The sequence below is a fragment of the Phalacrocorax aristotelis genome, chromosome 2 (genome assembly GCF_949628215.1).
Source record: "Phalacrocorax aristotelis chromosome 2, bGulAri2.1, whole genome shotgun sequence".
NCBI lineage: Eukaryota > Metazoa > Chordata > Aves > Suliformes > Phalacrocoracidae > Phalacrocorax > Phalacrocorax aristotelis.
In genome coordinates this window covers 33,715,917-33,738,659 of record NC_134277.1, presented here as the reverse complement: position 1 = coordinate 33,738,659, position 22,743 = coordinate 33,715,917, and the positions used below count along the sequence as shown (strand labels likewise).

General features: G+C 39.3%; 1 protein-coding gene across 3 annotated transcripts in view; it reads right to left on the bottom strand.

Moving 5' to 3' along the window:
* Positions 1-22,743, bottom strand: part of HDAC9 (histone deacetylase 9) — a 486,360-nt gene that overhangs the window by 443,925 nt on the left and 19,692 nt on the right. For all 3 annotated transcript variants that reach the window (XM_075082978.1, XM_075082977.1, XM_075082976.1), the window contains exon 2: positions 941-1,053. In XM_075082978.1, coding sequence (XP_074939079.1) covers positions 941-959 — 19 coding nt within the window. In that variant the 5' untranslated portion in view covers positions 960-1,053. The remainder of the gene's footprint in view (positions 1-940; positions 1,054-22,743) is intronic.

The window sequence follows — 22,743 nt, the reverse complement described above, 5'->3', positions numbered from 1 at the left end:
TTCCATTTAATGTAAAAGCAGTTGTTGCCAGTTTTCAACAGTACAATCAACAATTCTCCAAATATCCTCAGTGAATTACATTTCTATGAGATAGGGCATCTAGCAGATAAATACAGCTCACTAACTGTTACAGTGTTTTCCCTGATGCTTTTATAGGCTGTTTGCACAAAACCAAAGCAGCCATAAAATAAGCCACCTGTAAAGGGTTATTTTACCAACAGGACTAAAAAAAGATACTTCAAGTGTGGGTGAGCAAAGTGAGAACCATATGGGACGCTGCACAGATTTCAACTGGGGACTCTAGCTCCTCAGAAGGACTGAAGTCAAGGCATGTTCCATATGCAGCATTCTGCTTCTCCGAAAGTTTGAACACTGGGTACAGCTAGCAATAGTTAACCTTCTATCAGGTGAAACTGCAGTAACTCATTTTACAGATATCGGATAAAGCTTGTTCAGAGACCATTGTTCATTACACATCCTTAAAGGAGGAAGCTCTACAGAGAATGCCCAATGTGGGCAAATATGACTTTAGAGTTAAAAAACTAACAGAACACCATTTGCACTTTCTTTAAATAAGGGAACTGTGCAAAGGCAGATAATAATTTAATGACTAAATACAAATATTAAGAATTAAAATGTTTTAATATGCCTATTCATGTCCAATCATGATTATTCACTTTCTTAATAAACTCTACAAAGATGTTTTAAAAACACCATAGGATTATACCAGCTTTCTAATTCAGCTGAGATAAGGTGTCCCCAAAACAGCCTTTTTGGACTATATAACCTTTATCCTGTTTTATAAAACAGTCATATCTTATGAATTGCAGCCGGCATATCAGTCACTTGCTGAATCCATTGCAACAACACAAAGAATTCTGCACGTCCTAAGAGAGAACAGTGTTCTGCAGGAATGAGGTATAAAAACAAACAAACTAACCTGGTGTTGTGGAGCTCATTGCTCTTGATGGAATGGTAATTTGTTGACAGTGTAAAGCCAAACTGTGGCAGAAGTTGTTCAGAATTTGAGGTTCTTCCAGAATTGGGGAGAATCTAAATAAAATAAAGAAAAATCACTTTTGACCTATACATTAACAACATATTTTAAGAGACCATAGTTATGTCAACCAGACTTAAACAGAAGAACATCTGAAATCTTTCTCAAAAAAAAGGTTCTTGCTTTCACCTACATACTTGCTGTAAATTCAAGAGCTGATGACCACTGAAAACAAGACTAAACCTAAAAATCCTCAAGCTTCAGGGCAATCCAGACTCAGATACAAATTTGCACTGCAGCCCATCTATAGTCACATAACAATATTAGAAAGTAAAGGATTAACCGGTCCTTTCTCTTTGCACTAAGATCAGGGAATTGCATGAACTAGAGTTTGAAAGACCTGAGGAAGAAATAGCTGGATGGTATCCTTATGGCTAAGCAGTGGCCAATTCATAATTTTGCTCTTACTGTAGACATTTGCAGTCAGCACTGAAACATGAATGTGCAGAAACAGATCTGCATTCAAAAGCCTTTCTGGAATATCTACTACTTCCTTAACCTCCAATGTTTACATAATTCAGAACAGAACTTGTTGAAATAATTAGCATAGTTGAATGGATCTCCCACTACTAGCTAATGGCATCTATGACACCACCAAGATAGCTGCTTAATAGTGTGGGCTGCTCGAGAGCAGGGCAAGGAAGGTTCTGCAATTTGGCTGAATACTTTCACAGTCTTACGGCATTCTCAGTTCAACGCAGAAGCAAAGGCAAAAGTGTTTCTCTAATATTCCCATCTGCTGAAAGTTTAAAGCTGCAGAGAAGAGGCTTTCAGAGAACCAAAATATATTTTCATTCAAGCACAATATAAACAGCATAATGGGAAAGAGGAGAAAGTTGTAGTGCACTACGACGACTGTGACTACCCTATTCAGCCACTGCTCCTGAAGCATCGAAGTAGTTGAAGATATTCTTAGTGCTGAATATTTTAGCAGCTTTCGTCACTTTTTTTAAAACCACCAACTGCACATTTAGTTTCAAGCTGAGCTCAGCCAAATTTCAGATAGTAAATTACATTTTAACCTAGGATAATCATTTAAGTTTAGCATCATTATCATTCAAGAAAGGGAAATCACACATTTAGGTAAGTAACTTCTGCTTTTATGCCCACTAAAGTAACTTGCTCAAACAGGCATGATATTTGGAAACATCCAGTACTCCAGCAGACAGCATCTGTAAAATCGAACTTCATGATACTTCATGGAAATCCTAATTAGTTTCCTTTGCTTACCTCATGCATGAAATTTCATCAAGTATCAGATGGAACCGCTATTAAACTGAACAGCCTCTACTGCTGATCTAATCCAAAACTGCTATTTGGGAACATGTTTACCTTGATTGAGGCAGGTGAGTTACTTCCCCATATAGCTCCGAGATTTGTCAATACAAGTACAACAAACGCACAATTTAGGCTAGCCAAGTTCTAAGATTATTATTTAATTTCAGAGAGCTCATTGTTATTTTAGCAGCTACACAGATAACGAAAAACATTTTCCAGTGAATCCAACATCCATTCATTCAGTATCCAGCCTCAGCTGTGACTATATGGTATCTCACAAAGTCACATAATGGATATTAATGCTTAACTATGGACTTTACTAGAGTGAGTTTTCAGTAAAGATTTAAACTAAACATAACAGAAGAGTCTGGAAATTAGGATTTGGCAATATTCTAAGGAAAACACTTTTATAATCGCCATAACTAAAACTACAATTTTGTCCAATCTCACTTCATGTAGACTCTCTCATCTAAGTGGATATTTGAAGCTAGTGTGACCAGAGAACATGCAATCAGTTCAGGCTGCATGCTCAGATGACTAACCTTTCACCTCGCATAAACGAATTTCCACTTCTTTCCCCAATAAAAATAACTGCAAGTAATTTGGGATAGTTGTGTGAGATAGTGAGAGATCAGTAGATATGTGTGGCATGCTCCTGTCAGTGCAAATACTGATATTCCACATACTGTCAACACAACGGTCCCACCCATCCTGAACCAGTAGGTTATGGATACCAGCTTTGCTGAAACTCTGTAGAAAGAAGCTGCTTCATAACTCTTGCATGCTTTTCTGGAGCAAGGAACGCTTACCCTTGGAGGAGAACCAAGCTAAGGAAGACTTAAACAAGCTAGACACACGTAAGTCCACGTGACCTTATGGGATGGATGCTCCCATGAGGGACAAGGGAGCTGGCCAATATCACTGCGGGGCCACTCTCAGATTGCCTTTGAAAGGTCATGACCATCTGTGCTGGTTTTTGCTGGAATAGAGTTAATTCTCTCCACTGTAGCTGGTACAGTGCCAACAGCAGAGTCATGCTTTAGTTGTTGTCAAGTAGTGGCTCAGCGTCGCTAAGCGGCGCCTGTAGCAGCCAGGGGCCTTCCCAGCTTCCCGCTCTGCCACGTGGGCAAGAGGCCAGGAGGGGCAGCGCCACAGCCCAGACAGCTGACCCCGACTGGCCCATGGGATGTTCACTCCATACCATGTGACGCCATGACCAGTACATTAACCGGGGCAGTTGGTGCACAGGGGGGCGGTTGTGGCTCGGGGACTGGTGGCGTCGGGTCGGCAGGTGGTGAGTGGCTGCATCACATGCGGTTGGTTTCGGTTGTTCATTCCCCCTTCCCTCCCCCCGCCTTGGGTTTCACACCTCTCTCACTGTTTTCCTTTTCATTGTGTTGTTGTTGTTGTTATTGTTTTATTTTAATAATTATCTGTTCTTATCTCAACCCACGAGCTTTACCCTTCTGATCCTCTCCCCATCCCACTGGTGGGGGAGTGAGCAAGCAGCTGTGTGGGGCCGAGTTGCCGGCTAAACCACAACAGCATCAAGGGAGGTTCACAAAGACTGTAAGAAAGGAGACGTTACTCCTGTCTTCAGGAAGGACAAGAAGGAAAATACGGAGAACTACAGGCCAGTTAGCCTCACCTCAATTTCTAGGAAGGTGATGGAGCGAATAATCCTGGAAACAATTTCCAAATATGTGAAGGACAGGAAGATGATGGGAAATAGTCAGCAGCATCTATTTACAAAGGAGAATCATGCTTGGCACTGTAGACAGCCTTCTACAGTGAAATGACTAGCAACACAGATGAGGGGAGAGCAGTGGATGTTGTTTATCTTTATTCTAGCAAGGCTTTCAGCACTGTCTCCCATAACATCCTCAGACAGACTGAAATACAGATAGGTAAGTAAACAATGGGGTGGCTGAGAACTAGCTGGGTTGCCAGGCTCAAAGGGTTGTGATCTGCAGACCAAAATCCAGCTAGAGGCCAGTCACTTTAATGGAGCACCTGGGGGTCAATACTGGTGCCAGTACTGCTTTTCATTAACGAGCTGGCTGATGGTGCAGAACAAACCCTCAGCAATTCTACAGATGATTCAAAACTGGGAGGAGTGGTTGACAGAGCCGATGGTTGGGCTGCCATTCAGATAGACTTCAACAAGCTAGAGAAAATGCATCTACGGAATGGATGAGGCAAGGTTTGGGACAGGTGGGGGTGCTGCAGGGCGGGGACTCTGTGGGAGAAGGTGAAGAGCTGCCATGTGCCAGTCTCAGCTGGTCCAGCCAGCCCTGCAACAGCCCCACCGCAGGCCAAAGCTTAGCCTATCACCAAAGTTTGTGGAGCTTCTGTGAAAGCATACTTACAGGTGAAAGACACCAGACAAACAGAGAAGCAGAGAAAGAAAGTGAGAAACAGAAAGAAAACCAAGGTCAGAGGAAAGAAGGTATTCCACTGCAGAGCAGTTATGAAAAGACCAGTGAAGAAGAGAGAGCCATACTCTTCTCAGTGATGCCTAGCGACAGAGTAAGAGGCAATGTACATGAACAGAAATATGGGAAATTCCATTTAAACATTAGAAGGCACTTTTTTCACTAGTGCCTCACTTAGTGAGGCAAAACACCTCAGGAAGAGGCTGCCCAACCAGTTTGTTGAACCTCCATCCTTGGAGATTGTACATTGTTTTGGGCAACCTGCTGCAGTTGACCCAGCCTTTAGAAGGGGGTGGAGTAACTATCTCCAGAGGTCTCTAGGTCTCTTCCAATCTCAACTACCATAGACAGCATCAGCACTGAATATTCATTGCTGTTAAACCTACTGAGGATAACTCCCATATAAGAAAGCATTCTGCTGGGATCCCCCAAAAAAACATTTCTGTTAAGGAATTCTGCAAATTCAACTGCACTGGTAGTCTTATATTTTATGAAGCGGCGGTTGGCATCCTGCCTGATATTCTATTTCCATATATTTCTTGTAAATGCAAAGCTTTCAGTAGCTGAATGTTGTTGTTCAGGTTCAGTTTTAACAACTCCTTGCAAATATGATACAAGGCTCATATTGTTAAAGCTCACATTTAGAACCATGAAAAATTCCACATCATCGCATACAGAATTATATCCAAAACACAGACACTCTCATTCAAATAGACTTCTACTGATGAGCTGACATGCTTCATTTCTTTCCCTTTACTGAAAGAATGTCACAGTGTAAATGAGACAGTATGAACTGAAGTACTGCATATTTTTTAATGTTAGCACTGAACCAAAGGAAAAAAAGCATAGTGCTGGCCACAGTACATTATAATTTTATGCAGGATACTATGGTCCATGGGAGATGCATCTATACTCCACCTCCACCCACAAAAACCAGCACACAGCTCCTGACTGGTCAAATCTTAAAGATACTAAGGTACAGCAAGTGGTTCCAGGACTCAGTATAAAACTATCTGCATTTCCTAAGGCAATCCACTTTAACTGCATGATAACTCATTAACGAAGTCATCAACCTGGCATATTAGGCTATAGCACAATATACAGCAAACTAGCATCTATCTTCAGATATATCACTGGTGGTGATGCTGCTCATCAGTGACTTGCATTTTCTCACCCAGGAACAATGAACCCGCCCCTTTTTCTTCAAAGGGAGTTCAGTAGTTCATGTGCTCCAAGGATTGATGCAGCTTTGAAATTGCTACAGAAGAACAGCACAGATGGAATGTAGGTCTTCATGCCCAGTGGCCACCATAAAGCTTATGTTTCTTGTAACTATAAATAGGTACAACATTTTCAAACAAAATTAAGCATTTCAGGTTAATACCATTCCTTTAAACTGTCATCTCTCACTGCACTGTCCCAAGACTATACTCACTGACTACCTTTTCTTCCTATCTTGTGCCTATACATCAAAATTATTTTGGGAATTGGGTTTCTGAAATAGGATGCAGTGAATACAAATTAACAGAATTCAGATGAAATAGATTTTTCTACTTCTATTTCCCCCTTCTCCAAGATGAATTTTTCATGAGCACTTCTGAAATGAATCCATAAGCACACGTTTTTCAAAACTACATCCTGGAGGTATCTTCCAGATCTTTCTCTTCCAGAAGGATTTTTTACTCAACTCCAAAATATTTCTATTTGTAAAAGGGTTCAGAAAATCATTATGCAGAGATTTCATGGATAAAAATACTGAATGCTACACTTCATTAAGTTCTGAACATGACGTGTTGGCACCCCTAATAACACATCTAGCTGATTCTCTGCTGGATACAGTTCTAAAATAGCTTTCAGTTACTTATCAACAAAACTGTTGTCTTGTACTTGAGATCAAAATCCTGTAGGCCAGTCAACCTCAAGTGTCACAAGAAAGGAACAGTAATCCCTTCTCACAACAGCTTGTGTGTTAAAAAACTAAGCATCTAAAACAGCTGTCAGAATTAGTACAAGTTCTGTTGTCCAACAAGCAGTTTATTTAAAAGCACAATTAAAACAAATCCGAATGGTTAAAACAAAAAAAAAAACCACCAATAACATTTTTCTCTCTAGAGCATGAATAACTTGATGGTTAAAAACAATTTATTCCAAATTACTGATAATTTACACAAAAATCTTGACTAAGTATCAAACCATACATAATGAAAATCAGAGAAAAAAAGATAAAGCTGAAGATCTTTTAAAAGAACATGGCAATATAAAGACTGGAAGACAAATTACAGTGAACTTTTACTAAAATGAATTTCATGCACATAAGGCAAATCCAACTTTCTAACCTTACACGAACCTTCAAAATTTGATTAGAAAGCGAGCTGGCATTTGGAAAATGAAAAAAAAACCAAGATCACGTGTTATGAAATGTTGGTGTAAATTCTAAACACAATGGACTTAAAGACATCATCTCAGAGAGCAAATGGCTATATATTCTTTTATTGCCTTTCTATTGTATTCGGTTTAGAAACATAAAATAAGGTAGACTAAAACCAGACATTATGCAGAATAACACTATTAGCCAATGACCTTTATATGCAAGTACAGTGCAGATCTACTAGCAGCAATATCAAAGTCTAGTCCAAGAGAAACTGGGGTATATAACTGCTTTCAGTGATAATTTCAGGGTTCCACAGAAGAGCAATGCCTTCAGTATCCAGAGCTCAGTGCAGGATTAAATATTTTTACAATAAAGTATTGAGATACCTAATTCTTAGTTAGATAGCTACCTAACAACTTTTTGAAGTCTATATCAATTTTGCAGTACATATCCTTGCAGGTTCGGTATTAAAGTACTACTCTAGCAGAGAGTTCTGGACCGTCATGCTCTTTGTACTTCCCCACCAAAGTAATTTCTGACACGCAGTGCCTAATAAAAAAGTATGTCTTACAGGGTCTGTAAGGAACCCTCAGCTGTACTACTAACATATAGCTAGTTTTAAGTCACAAACATTGAAGTATACTAAGTGGCAGGAGATGCACAATGTTCTGCGGAAAAGCGATTAGGTTAATATAGTCCCTTTATTTCTCACTGGAACACACTGGCTGGATCAAGCTGCGTCTCAGTATCAGCTGCATAACTGCAAAGGCACCGCCCCCTTTTCCAACCCATTTCAATTGCGCTGCCTTTGCTGGATGCAGAAACTAGTGAGTCAATAAATTCAGGTTGTTTCTTTTGAAGAGTAAGTTACATCACCATATTTTTTCAATTACTCATGTGCAATATTAAGCAGTTTTATACCTCACACATACTGTGAGCATACTACTTACTAAGCAGGAAGGCTCAGACTTCTGTCTAGTAAGACAAACCCTCCTTTCTGAAACTCTCTTAAGCAAACAAAAGAGCCACACAGCCATTTGGTCAATTGCTTCTAAACTCAGCATCTACTACAGAGATGAAGCAAAAAAGATTTCTAAAAAGCAAGATGAGATGATGCCTTCCATTAAAAATAAGTCTTAGGCCTCAGTCATCAGGATTAAACACTGTGCTGCTGAGCAGCTGGCTGGACTTCTGCTATGCCAATTACAACAAATTGGCACAAGCTTCTGCTCCATCTCCCAGAGATGCCAGTTGGAAATATGATCTAGCTAAAAACAACCATTTTTGCCAGCCTCATCAGGTTTTTTGAACTTGGTCACCACACAGCTGCAGAAATAATTCTACTGCAGCTGAAGCTGTCCTGCCTGTGCCCTCACCAAGTAGAGGTGAGTTACAAGATTCATCCTGCATCAAGTACTATCAGGCAGTAGCAGGGACCCCACCAGGTGAGGGGCTAGCCTACATGATGCTTTCTTAGCAGAAAGAAAATATGAGACAGGCTAGCCTCTTTATGTCTACATTTTGATTTCTCTTCTTTTTGTTATACCAGATTTCAATCAGTATTCCTTAAAAATATTTTGGAAGCAAAAAGAACCTCTGCTAGGGGAAACTAATCAGAAAATTAGGCAGTCACTGAAGCACAAGCTTGACTTCTATCATTTCAGCCACTTCAAGCATCGTAAATCATAACTACAGCAGAGACTGTATCACTACTAAACATACACAGGCACTTCCAGACAGGAACAGTTCTCTCCTGCATGCCCAGAGTCTTACCAATGGACCCTGCTGGAGCCAAGGAAACATGATGGACTTCTCAGATTCTTCACAAACCCTGATGACGAGAGGGATGGAAGTATCAGAAGTTAATGCTTCTCTAAGCCCTAAGGGTAGCTCACGAGGGAAAATACTACTTCTACACTGAAGTTTGGTGGCTAGCAATGAAAAAAAAATACCATCAAAGGCCTGAAGAAATCCAGTTAAATGTAAGGGAAGAAAAACAAACACACACCTTTTTCACTGAAGTATGTTGCCCATACTTGGTGGCTGTGTAGTCTCCATCCTTGGAGATACTCAAAACCCAAGTGGACATGGCCTTGACCAGCCTACTCTGACTGTCTAATTAAATCTTAATCCACAAAATACAATCTCTAGAGATGTTTTCCAGACTCAACTATTCTGTGAGCAGCTCCAAGACACATGAAGAACAGCTCTTGTCGGTAGTTCAAAAGTAGTTATAGTCTTCTCCCCACACACAAGAGCATGGATAAACTTCCACCAGATTAATATAATTGAAGGAAAGCACCTGTCTCAAGAATTTTTTTTCCTCAGAAACTGGACAAAAGGGAGCCACAACAAGAATTTATAGAGCCCAGATTACTTTGAAGGAAATCTCAAATTCTAGATTTCTCTTACTCTACCCCTCTTCCCCAGCACTGCCAAAACTAATTACCCAGGCTCCTGGGAAGGAAGCCTCAGACAGAACTGAATCACCTAATTGAGAAGTGTTTTCTATCAGACTATGAACATTCTTAAATTTGCCTTTGAAAAACTTTAAGTGGACTTCTGTGAAGAGCAAAGGCAAATTTAAATGACAGCAGCAGTACAGAGACTTACATGAGCACAGTGAGCTCTGCACTACTGACTTAAACAGTGCTTAATTCAGGGGATATTTGAAGGAGACAAGATTTCTTTAACCAATTTATTACCAGTCATCATCAATAACTTATTCACTGATAAGTGGGAAAAAAAGTAAAAGGCAAAACCCCCTTTTCAGTTATGCGAAAGGAAACCCTGCTGAAACCCAAAGAGCATACTCTGCCTGCTGTGTGTCCAAGAACATCAATTTTTCTAAAAATGCACGAGATTAAATGTAATTTTTAACCCATGAAACTGATTAACAACTGGTTATAGAGGAAGGGAAGGGAGGGAGGAAGGGAAGATGATGGACTGTTTATTCTCCATATGCATGCACATAGAATAAAAAAAAAAAACACCACTCCCGCACACATTCTTAACAAATGGCCTTATGCAAGGAGAAGAAAGTAAACAAGTAGACTTTTCCCATTCATGTCATTAAAGGATGACTTTTCCCATGGGTTCAGGTAACCCAATCTAGTTCAGAGCACTAGAACTAGAAACAGTATTTCAAAAGAACAAGAAATAGACAGTAAATAGAGCACTTCTGAAATCTTTTGAGCCTATAATATGAAGTTCCCAGTACTTCAGATTTGGTTTATATTTGTCTTTTCACCAGTTGAAAACTGAATTTCTCTCAACTACTCCCCCTTCTTTTTTTCTTAAACTGAACCATTGAACCTCACTGCACAGTGTGGTAGCTGACATGTAGCTGCTGATAAAGAACTTTAGGAAGTGACACAATTTCCCCTATTCCTTATTTACTCTATCTTTTCAAATAAAGGGCAGCACAACAGCTAGTCTATTACGTTTTAATTTTAACCTGATATGCACAGCACCTGAATATTCACAGCAGGGGGACTTTGTAATTAGAACATATCAGAACATCAAAGCTTCATACAGAAATGCACTTTTGCATTTCTGCAACATCACGCTTACTTAGAATAACAGAAAGCATCTCATGAAACAAGAATTATTAGCCTCCCTATGGGACTCTGTCTTAGCATCTACAGGAAAAGACTACTTACCTAGAAGAGAAAGCCTCCAAAGGGAATCTCAGACAGCTGACCTGGGTTTTGAGTTGCCCTCTGAAGGAATCAGTCTTGCTTTCCTTTTCAGCTATTAAAGGAAGCATGAGGGTATGTGATGGTTATGTTAAAAGGAAAAAAAGTTATTTAGAAGAGCAGCTTCATGTATAAAGTTCCTCAGACATTGTAAAAAATTTTATTTGGAACCACAAAAAATTTGAGTATAACTGTTTGGATTCATTCACTTTGACATACTGCAATAAAGTTTTTCTGTTTTTAAGACAAAAGGACATTCTCTCCCTCACTGCAACCTTCCTCAATATGTAAGAATTAAACACTATGATGTGATCATAAAGATAAATATGAACACTTGAGATTATCACCACTGCCTTCAAAAAGGCTAGAATGAAGTTACAGCTAAATACCCTTGAAAAATCCAAATCCATTTTAGGTATGTTTATGTCTAGATTAGATATTAACACAGCTAATCATATTCAACAGGATTTGATCTGCAAACAGGTCGCATTTTTACAGCGCAATATGCCTCTGTAAGCTTTGCGTTGACACTTGGTTTGGATGAAGCCAGACAAACCTCCAGGTGAATCCCCACAACATTCTGCGGCTCTCCAGCCCTTCCACAGAGGCTACAGAGCCGTCCATGGTTTCTCCAGAACCACTATTGCTACTTTGATTAAATTAGGACCTAGATGTCCCACCCAGGATTCAAACCACTTAGTAGGACATTCAGTACTCTGTTATATGACAGACCTTTAAAACTTATCAGAACCCTTCTGAAACGCAAAGGGATGGAAAAGACCTCTTACACCATACCTCAATGGTCTTGAATTAGTACATTCATGTGGACTGTGGAACACAGGTCTCAAACATGACCTTCTGATGTCTGTTTTGTACCGCCTTCCTCCCTAAAGAAATAGTATCCAGTCTTGGACACATTCCTTCAGTGACACAGGCACAGTCAAAAAGCTGTACAAGTACTATCTCAAAGTATCTCAGGCTGCATCAGAAGAAGCGTGGCCAGCAGGTCGGGGGAGGTGATTCTGCCCCTCTGGTGTCTGGTGAGACCCCACCTGCAGTACTCCATCCAGCTCTGGAGCCCTCAGCACAGGAAGGACATGGACCTGTTGGAGTGGGTCCAGAGGAAGGCCACAAAAATGATCCGAGGGCTGGAGCACCTCTCCTACGAGGACAGGCTGAGAGCGTTGGGGTTGTTCAGCCTGGAGAAGAGAAGGCTGTGGGGAGACCTTATTGCAGCCTTCCAGTACTTAAAGGTGGCCTATAGGAAAAATGGGGGCAATGTCTTTAAGGCCTGTTGTGACAGCACACGGGGTAATGGTTTGAAACTAAAGGAGGGTAAATTTAGACTGGATATAAGGAAAAGATTTTTTACTACGAGGGTGGTGAAACACAGGAACAGGTTGCTCAGAGAGGTGGTGGATGCCCCATCCCTAGATACATTCAAGGTCAGGTTGGAGGGGGATCTGAGCAACCTGATCTAATTGAAGATGTCCCTGCTTGCTGCAGGGGGGCTGGACTAGATGACCTCTAAAGGTCCCTTCCAACTCAAACCATTCTATGATTCTGTGATTCTATTACCTCATTTACAGTTGAAGTATTGTGCTCTTCTACACTTAGAGATATTTCTGATTTTGAGAAAGTCTAAGCCACTTATGATACAAAATGTCATTCAGGGGAAGGAGGAGAATAGTTTCTGATTTTTATCATTTATCAGCCTTAAAATATTAACCTGAGAAATTAGTATTTGGAAAAGAATATGAAGCAGGCAACTTCAAACCCACAGGCATATTTGGATCTTTGGTAATTCTGACTTCGACTAGACAGAAAATTTTCCAGAAAAATAAACATGACACAGGAGTAAGGCATGCAGAATACAAACTCATGACAACTTCATTGTAGCTTGGGAATCCCAAGAATATGAAGAAAGAGAAGGATCTACAAATAGGTAAAACACAAGCCAAGAACCATGGCAATCACCTACAGAAAGCAGTCAACTACCACTATGCAGCACACAAAGGCCCCAGGTGAGAACAAGACCATCTTTTGTGTCTATGTAGCCCCTAACAGAGCTCCTCCTGCAAGGAACTTGGAATCTGTGCCAGCAACCCAAGCAGTGGGGACAACAGGGCTTAGCACAGGCACCAACCACAATGATGACTGGCAACTGACCCCTTTACTCTAAGAAAGATATTTATAAAGTTATAAAGTCAGACTAATGTGAGAATCAACACAGGAGAGGGGTTATAGGTACATAAAAGTTGCTAGCAAGCTTAGCAGGAAGTAGAGGCAACCCCTACATGGAATTTTTTTCATAGCTGTGACACGAGATGTTGTCCAATGTTACTTCGTGCATTAAAAGTAGCAGAATCAAAATTTTCCATTTAAATCTATGATGGAAAAGTGGGTTTATCTGCTTAGCAGCAGAAGGATTTTTGTTGTTTTTACCATCAAGAATCTTTCAGCTTTTGTCGCCTAATGAACAGCCAAGTATTTTTCTGTTCACTAAAACAAGTTTCAATCAACTGTTCCTCAGGAAAAGCATATACATATAAGCTGAGTTTTTGTATATAAACTTACAATTAAAAAAAAATTATATTTGCTGTCACTGAATTTTATCAAAGCTTGGACAAACATTTTTTACACTAGTTTCTACATATATTATGCTTCATTTTTGGCTTTTCAATGTCTAAAGAAGTATTACCACAGTCTTTAATTGTTTAAGCAGTTATTTACCTTTTTTTTTTAAATACAAGCTCTATAAAATTTCTTACTCATCAAACAAACCTTTCACTAAAGCTGATGCTTTGAAGAACATTTACACTGAATGTCCTTGGACAGTGGATTTCTTTACAGTAGAGCTTTACTTGTCTTCACAAGACAAGTTTAGGATTAAAACTGACATTTCTTAAAAGTATGGTTCAGCAAGGACTAAATGATACATGAAAGTTTGATTAATACTTTGGCATTTTCAGCGGTGGAATACAAACCAAGAAAACAGACTTTCTGCATCAGGCAGTTAAACCGGATCACAGGTAGAAGTCTGAAAATTATTTTCATGTGTGATTAGTTTTCTGAAATTTCACCAATGTCACTGAGGAAAAAATAAACAAACATTATCTTCGGTAATTTATAAGTCAGTATGGTAACACATCCTTCATACAGGAACTTGCCAGCCACAATACAGGAGACTTATTAATGCACGTGGCTGATGAACTGAACTCATAAAGCAGGACTTACAAGAAAATTCTGACCTCTTCTGCAAGTGCATATTGTCATTTAGTAACAGCAATAAGGCAAAATAACACAAAAAGCTAATGACGTTCACATGTGTTTCAGACTCCACATTGGGAGTACTGTGTGCAGTTTTGGGCCCCCCAGTTTAAGAAGGATGCGGAACTCCTTAAGCAAGTCCAGCAGAGAGCTACCAAGATGATCAGGGGACTGGAGCATCTCCCTTATGAGGAAAGGCTGAGAGAATGGGGTTTGTTCAGCCTGGAGAAGAGAAGACTGAGGGGGGATTTCATCAATACCTATAAATATCTAAAGGGAGGGTGTCACAATTATGGGACTAGGCTCTTTTCAATAGTGCCCAATGACAGGACAAGGGGCAATGGGCTCAAGCTGGAACACAGGAAGTTCCACCTCAGGATGAGAAAAAACTTCTTTCCTGTGAGGGTGCCAGAGCAGTGGAACAGGCTGCCCAGGGAGGTTGTGGAGTCTCCTTCCCTGGAGACATTCAAAACCTGAAAACCCACCTGGACGCGTTCTTGTGCCCCCTGCTCTAGGTGTGCCTGCTCAAGCAGGGGGGTTGGACAAGATGATCTCCAGAGGTCCCTTCCATCCCCTACCATTCTGTGATTCTGTGATAAAGGTCATGGAAAGTAAGTCTTGTACAGGAGAGGGGGGAAAACAAAAAAAAAACCACACCACACAACACAACCCACATTCTGACCAAGTTCTTGTCCACCCTCCCTCAGTGTCTAGGAGTTGAGCAAAAACAAACAAAAAACAAAAACCAGAAAGACCCAACAGACATCACATCAACTCCTTGGTTTTGCCCCCATCAGATACTACGGATAGACGTGTACTTGCAACTATTTTTACTGTAAATATTTCTGTACATCAACTTAATTACAAGGAAACTTAACTCATCTGTAAATCTCAGATATAAATATCAGCTCAGAATTCAGTTCCAAGAAAAAGGTTTAAAAATTTTATCTAGCAACAAGCTCCAGATAAATCTTGTCATTTAATGAGTTCTGTATCCATGCACTTTTGCATCTAGTTACATACATATTAAAAAAATAATGGGCTTCTTACCAAGTGACTCAGTTTCCCTTCTTGTTAGGATTACAACTGTGGCAAGTACTCTAATTCAAAAGACTTCACATCCACAGTCATTTAAGTTTCAACATGTGGGCTTGTTCTTTCAACACTAGAATTCGGTTTTGAATTCCAGATTTAATGTATTCAAGACCTCAAGAAAAATCACAGCTAAAACCACTGAGTTTCAAGAAGACTTGTGGTGAGAAGCGGGGAAGAAAACACACACACACAACAACAACAAAAAATAAAACCCAGACCATGCCTATGCACATACAAGGAAATACCACTTGGTTCAGGTGAAAACAAGAGTACAACAAGCAAAATCAGGGCTAAAGACAACTCAACACTTGTTCTCACTTAAACAAGCAACCCTGACTGGATGAAAACAGTTTGAATTAAAACTCAATGGTTTTGGCAAACACTGCAGAACACTTCACCTGCCATTATAACAAAACATAAAAAGATGTTGTTTAAATGCATTAAAAGTTTGATTTTTTTCTTCCTATTCTTTCATAACCAGCAACCTGGATATCCATGGAAGAGACTGCATCTGTAAACAGAGATGTTAAATTCAGTTGGTGCTCCTCAGTTTCCTGAAGATATGAACTTAAGAGTGCTCAGATGTGAAAGAATGTTTTAGCGTGTTTTTTTTTTTTTTGTTATTCTGTAGGACTGAACAGGTATGCAGATGTCAATCAGTCAAATAATCACAGAATTCATTTTACGCTTCAATAAGACTGTATTCCTCTTGCTGTTGCCTCTAAAGTAGGTAAATGAATAGCAAAGCTATTTTCTTACACCAAAAAAAATGAGTATTCATCACTGTCTTAGCTGGATAATGTAGCACTTAGTCTGTTATTTATCCAAATCTGTCATATGTTAATCACAAACCTTAGATAATACAAAGATTTTAATTACTGCTGTGTAACTTTAAGAGGCCAGTAGAATTTGAAACTGAAAGGGAAATATGTCATCATTAAACAAAGATTTTCAGGTTGCAGAAGCAATTCTAAATCAAACCATCACCTGTCAAACTAACGTAAACAAAAGTAATGTCAAACAGACTAGGACATTTGTTAAGCCTTTGGGACTCAAAGAAAAGCGCAGAGACAGATTAGCAAAGGCATAGAGGCAGGAAGGGACACAATAAATGGCACAGGTGGAAGAGAATCAGGTTTCCAGCATACTTCGGGCGGGGCGGGGAAGCTATGTAACTTCCAGCAAGATGGATCTTCCAGTAGCAAGAAAAAAAGAAGAAAAATCTAAAACCGGAGATACAATCTGTAATTCCTAACACATATATTGGTACAGTCTGAACAAACTGGAATTCAGATAAAAGCACAGATGCAGGGTTTGTTAGTACACCAGAAAGACTCCTAAACCCCGTTTCCAAGACATTCAATACAGAATTTAGCAGTCCACTTTTAGAAAAACTCAGGTTTTAAACTGATAGGAATATAATTTTCACCTTGTTTTTCTGTGTAAGTTATACATGTATCTAAATGAACTGTCACCTGCCATTCAAGCAGAAGTCACTTTGGTAATCATATTTCTATGGAGAAAGAGAAGCTAACGAAAGCAGTCCTTGATTTATTCCCACAATAGGCAAGAAGCGTAAGAGAAGAATTAAAATTACAGTGTTATGTTTAGATTTACTACCAAACTCTTGTACCAAGTAAATCCAGATGCACAGGATTAGATTTTATGTTATTTTTACTGGCAAAGTCCCAACAACCTGTCCGCAGTCCAGAGGAGCTCATACAGCTGCAGATTTCGTGCTGCAGACTCCTCACAGCAGATACCTAACTCCTTTTGTTTTGTTACAACACCAACCACACTGCAAATTCAACTAGAAACAAGTTTCTACAGAAGCTCCATCATTATGTTCAAGGATATTATGTATGCCATACCACAAACTGGTAAATAAACATCACATGGAAATATTTTCCAGAATATCCAGGTTTTTTCAACCTTAGTATAAAGATACTACTCTATTTTTTATTTTATTTTTAAACTCTAATAGCATGGTAATCAAATTCCTCTTGACTTCAGGATGCATGGACAACTTCATGGTTAGATTTGTCTAAACAGAGTTACAGCAAAGTAAAACCTAACACAAAATTTGAAAGGAAGCAGAACAGCAAAAAAATATGCTTACCTAGTGGAAAATGCCTAACCTAATTAATTACTAAATAATCAAAATTATTTAACAGAGACACAGACACCTTAAATAAAGGCACAGACATTCAAAATGAGAAAGTGCTTTGTTTGACTTCAACTATGCTTTATTGGCAATATAAAATTCAAGCTTAAAACTAGCAATTATAAAACAACTACACTGTCCCACAGCTGGAAGAAGCTACTTTCCTCATGAACATAAACATCCCTAACCACAAACCTGTGGCTAAAATAGCCTGCGTAAAACCGGATGAGGTCTCCCGAGAAATGAGTGTAGTGACGTCATCTCCTTTCAAAACCCACTCAAATTCCAAGTGAGCCAAATCTCAGGTCATTTCAGGCTCAGAAAACAACAACCAGGCAAATGTAGCATAAGCCTTCTTTTCAGGGATCTCCAGTCTAGCTAAAGATTGAGTAAGACTAAGAGGAAATATCCAGGATTTGTGACTAAAGATTTTTCTGATTAATATGGCAATTATAAAATTGAAGAAAATAAGTGACATGGGTAACTGATTGAAAATAATTATAAAAAGAATCTTCTGCTTCTGCACAGACAGACAGTTATTGAGTATTCAGCTATTTCAGCACTAGTCCACAACCTGACTTCACAGTAAAATGGAAAATTGGTTTAATGGAATAGATATTATCTTGTACAAATAAGCTGAGAGATTTTATTTTTATATATATATGTGAGGGCCGCAATAAGGAAAGCTTATAAGAAAAATGAGAGGCTTTCTACCAAGACCTGTAGTGACGGGACAAGAGGCAATGGCTTTAAACTGAAAGCGGGTAGGTTTAGGTTGGACATAAGGAAGAAATTTTTTTATGATGAGGGCGATGAGACACTGGAACAGGTTGCCCAGGGAAGTTGTGGGTGCCCCATCATTGGAAGTGTTCAAATTCAGGTTGGACAGGGATTTGAGAAACCTGATCTAGTGAAAGACATCCCTGCCCATGGCAGGGGGGGGTTTGAACTAATGATATTTAGATCCCTTCCAACCCAAACCATTTGATGATTCTAAGTTCACATTTACATGTTGCTGTTTATTTTTCTTTGAGTTTGCTAATAGATTAGTTGGTGCTTCTGCCAAAAATTTAGTTGTTATAGATGTTGGTGAGACGTTTAATGCTGATGAAACAGCTACCAGTGTGAACCGAAGAAAAGCCTTATCAGTAATTTATAGTATTTCTAACTCTACTAGAAAAAAAAAACCCTCCTTAAATAGTCAGTAAGCACACAAGTGAACCTATGCAGACAGAAGTTAACAGTACACGGGCTTTTGACTTTTCAGAGTTAAGAAATAGCTCTGCAGATGCTGCAGCTACACATGTATTGCATTAGTCCATTAACATTTTCCATGTAATCACCTTACACAGCTTTTTTTTTTAATGCCTAGAAAGATCAAAAAGATGCATCCCTCTCATTATAAGGCTTAGTCAGTGATAGAACTGGCATGCTCCATTTTCAACCCCTTTATTTTTTGTTTTAGTATAACTAGGAAGAAACTCACTTTCTTAGAGGCAGGTAAAAAGACCCAGTTGCAGCCGGTGAAGAAAAAATAACCCCAAAGCTGAGAAACAGAACAGGAGACAGAAGAGGACATGGAAAAGGTTAAGAGAATTTGCTACGCTGCCAGATGATCTAAGAAACTGCGCTTTATCCCAAGATACGCCTTCAGCTAAAATAGTCAATTATTATGATAAAGAGACAAGGGAAAGGAGCAGTAAGTAAAAGTTATAATGGTGCTCAGAAGTGCAGAAGTTTCATTCAGAAATAAATGGAAGTATGACAGCATCAGCTGGGGGGGCAGGGAAGCAGAAATCACAGGAAAAAAATATAAAAAAGAGGTGCAAGGCAACTCATGCAGTAGGCAAATCAAAGAACCCACAGTTTCACGTACCTTTTTGATATTGAGCAAGACAGCAAACATCTCCATTTCAGCAGGGGGAAAACATTTTCCAGGGAAGCGGAAAGTATATATATTAATGCAATAATAAAAATTCAGTCTCACTGAAATCTGCAGCAATGTTCCAACACTCTACTACTTCAGTTTCATAGCACTTAATATTTATTGACATGATTCAAGTTCTGGACAATAAAGAGAGAGTGGTATCTATCGCCTCTTTCAAAGTTTTATGCTTTTTTATCCTTACCTTTACAAAAATAAAAGATCTTCACTTGCAGACAAAAATGTCAATGTGCCAAGACCCAGGAAAAAGTTCTCTCTGTCTTTGCTCTTTTTCTAGTATTATGACTAACTGTGGTAGGGAAAAGTAACAGATACCGATAACTCATGAGAAATGTGGGTTGTTTTTTTTTTCATTATGCACTTCATATAGCCAGAGAATTAGGTAAGAGGTTCAGAAAGAAAAATTATAGACTTCTCTTGAATAATACAATACCTTTTTCAAGTCAGGAATATCTACTAATACTGTCAGTGAGAAAGACACCTTTTCCTCAGGATAGAGAGACTTTTGTTACCTATGTTTAGGCACGGAATTCACAATTAATTGCAGGCATCTGCCAAAGAAAATGCATTACAGACTACAGCAGCTGCTTTGATGACAAATATGTACTATTACTGTTTCCCTGCCACAGCAAATCCTCGGTTAAGAAAGAAAGGCATTTAAAGCTACTGCTCTACTTTCTCAATAGGATATCAGTCAGTCCCATAATAAATACAATATGGAATTCTATTTTTTATTTCACTGGTGGAAATGTTATTTCCACTATCAATGTTTTGGATGTTAGAGTAAGAAATAACCTCTTTCTGATTCTATTCAAATACATACTGCTGAAAGACATCGGTTGTCTTTGTTACCTCTGGATCACTACCTCACTCTAAAATCCACATTGTTCAGAAAGCATTGGCATCTTACCTTATATCAAACCGTGGGTCTTGAATACCTGCAGGTACTCAGTGTAGTCAGGACAGAAAAGTAGAAGTGACACTACAATTTTATTTCAGGTAGATCTACAACTTCACAGATTCTCATCAAGGTCTTCATTCTAAATCATTTTGTATACAAGGAAAAATGCTGCAGGTCTATCTCAGCCAGAACTGCATCTCCCACAACATCTGCTGCTTACATAAACTGTAAAGTACAGAGACATCTCCCAAGTTTACTTTTCCAGTGATTTAGTTTATAGATTTCCCAAACCAGGAGTCTCTTGCACTAAGTAGACCTTAAAAGATTTTGTTTTGGTTATAACCTTCATTACTGAATTACAACAGTAAAAAAAGTAAAAAAGATAAATATTTTTAGATGTGTTTAAAGCCCTTCTCTTCCTACAACTGAGGATATTAAACTTCAGTCAAAGATGCATTTTGGCCGAAGCACATATACGCTTCTCAACCTCACCCTGCCAGTTGTGTTTAATGCATATTAGTGGATGCGCACCCATCTACATTCTACTTCAGATTTCCTGAGTGCAGGGCTTGAACCCTATCAATACACACAGACATAAGCTAATCACCACAAAAGACCTGTTACTATTAATAAGGTTGATGGACAAAACTCTACACTGTCTCATCGCCTCCTGATAAAAGGAAGATCGGAGAGCGAATGTTATCTTTCCTCCTACTGCTTACCAGACAAAAGGCTGCTTTTGGTGCCGGTACAAATGTACAAGGGACTACGACAGCAGTTCTGGCGGGCAGTTAAGCATTGTCTAATGAATGTTTGTACCGGTCTACTTCTTCCACATGCTTGCTTTATTTTTTTAATATCTCCCCCGCCGCCCCCCCCCCCCCCCCCCCCCCGGCTCTTCTCAGGGATGGAGTATGCAGGTATTAGCGACAAGCCAAAGAGCTGCATCTACACACACTTTTAGATGCATTCAGCAAAATAGCAAAAACAAGAATTGGTTTAAAGTTGCACACTAAGAATATCCAATTCCAAAGTTGTTGGGGGTGGAGGGAAATCTAATGCACACACTGCGTCAGAACAGAACTGCAATCTCTTATTGATGCCACAGGATAAGAAATACTACAGTAACATCTAAGAAAGAAGGGAATTAAGGATTCTTGATGGCAAAAGATATAAAATACAACTGCAAACACAGTTTAGGTGAAATACTAAGACAAAAAAAAAAGTTTGGAAACTTGAATTAATTAACACCATACCTTACTCGCATCCAGGCAAGGTTTCACTGACACTACTCAAGACCTTAGGTTTCCACTGTGAAGAAGCTGGGGGGGTGGGAAAGGAAGAAATAAAAAGAACTCTTCTAATACTTTCTAGAAGTCCTTGTGCCCACAGCAGAATCTTCCAGCTATAGCAGAAAGCAGAACAGCACAGTTTGCTGACAGAGCTTGCAGTCTAGCTGCACACCCTCTCCAAATCAGCCACATCCTACAGTGAAGTGGTAGGTGGGACCCAACGGAACCAGCATTGTCTCCTGCCTGCAAACCACTCCCAGAGTGCCAGTGGCCTACATCTTGTGCTTCTTAGACACATTAATATCTTGGTGTGCAGCCTGTAACATGAGGAAGGCTGGTCACCTAATTTTGATTAGGTGAGAAAAGCAGCTCTGGAGAGTTAAGCTGAGAAGTAGAAGAATGCAATAGGACACACAACAGAAATCAACCTTCGGCACGTGTGTCTAATAGACTTCTATCTTCCATCTAGAAAGACATGTTAAGAACAGCCAAAGAAAAGAATTATTCTCCTTCTGGTTTGCACACCATTCTTGGACAGTTTAGTCCAGAAAAAAACAGCATTTAAATTTTTGCTTTCTAGGTTTATCTAGACACTGTGTGACTCCGTACCTCCACCTGAGCTACAGCCAGCTCCCTTCATCCCTTTAAATACACAGGCAGCACTGGGCAAGTAGAATTTACATCAGTTACATCTTGTTCATACACTTTTACCACAAAAACTGTTCTTCTGTACACTGAATGAATTAAATTTTACTATCAGTATTTTGGAAAGCATCTTGTGGTTTGGGTCAACTATCTGAAATCCTGAATTTCTTAGTCTATTACATCAAGTCAACACCTAATTAACTTGGGGAATGGAAAAGGAACTCAAGTCTTCAAGGAAAATGAGTGTTATACCCAGGTTTCTTTAAAAAAAAAGTTACAAGGAGTAGCAGCATTTAGTCTTCAGCAACACATATGACTTCATATGACTTTCAGGTATTCAGTAGCAATCCATTTGTTTTGAAACTAAAAATAGTTCTAACACTATTTCAAATTTCCTACATAAAAACTCTCTTGAGACTGACACACCACAGAATATTGGCCATATTTAGGCCCACTTTTAGAGAGTTTTTTTTAACCATCTCTTCTTCTATAGCAGTGTCTCCTCTCCAGTTCACCTACTGTAAAATCATAGTAGCTTTTTGATCCTCAATTGTCTTCATTTATCCCATACACCTCCTAGTCTCTTGTCATT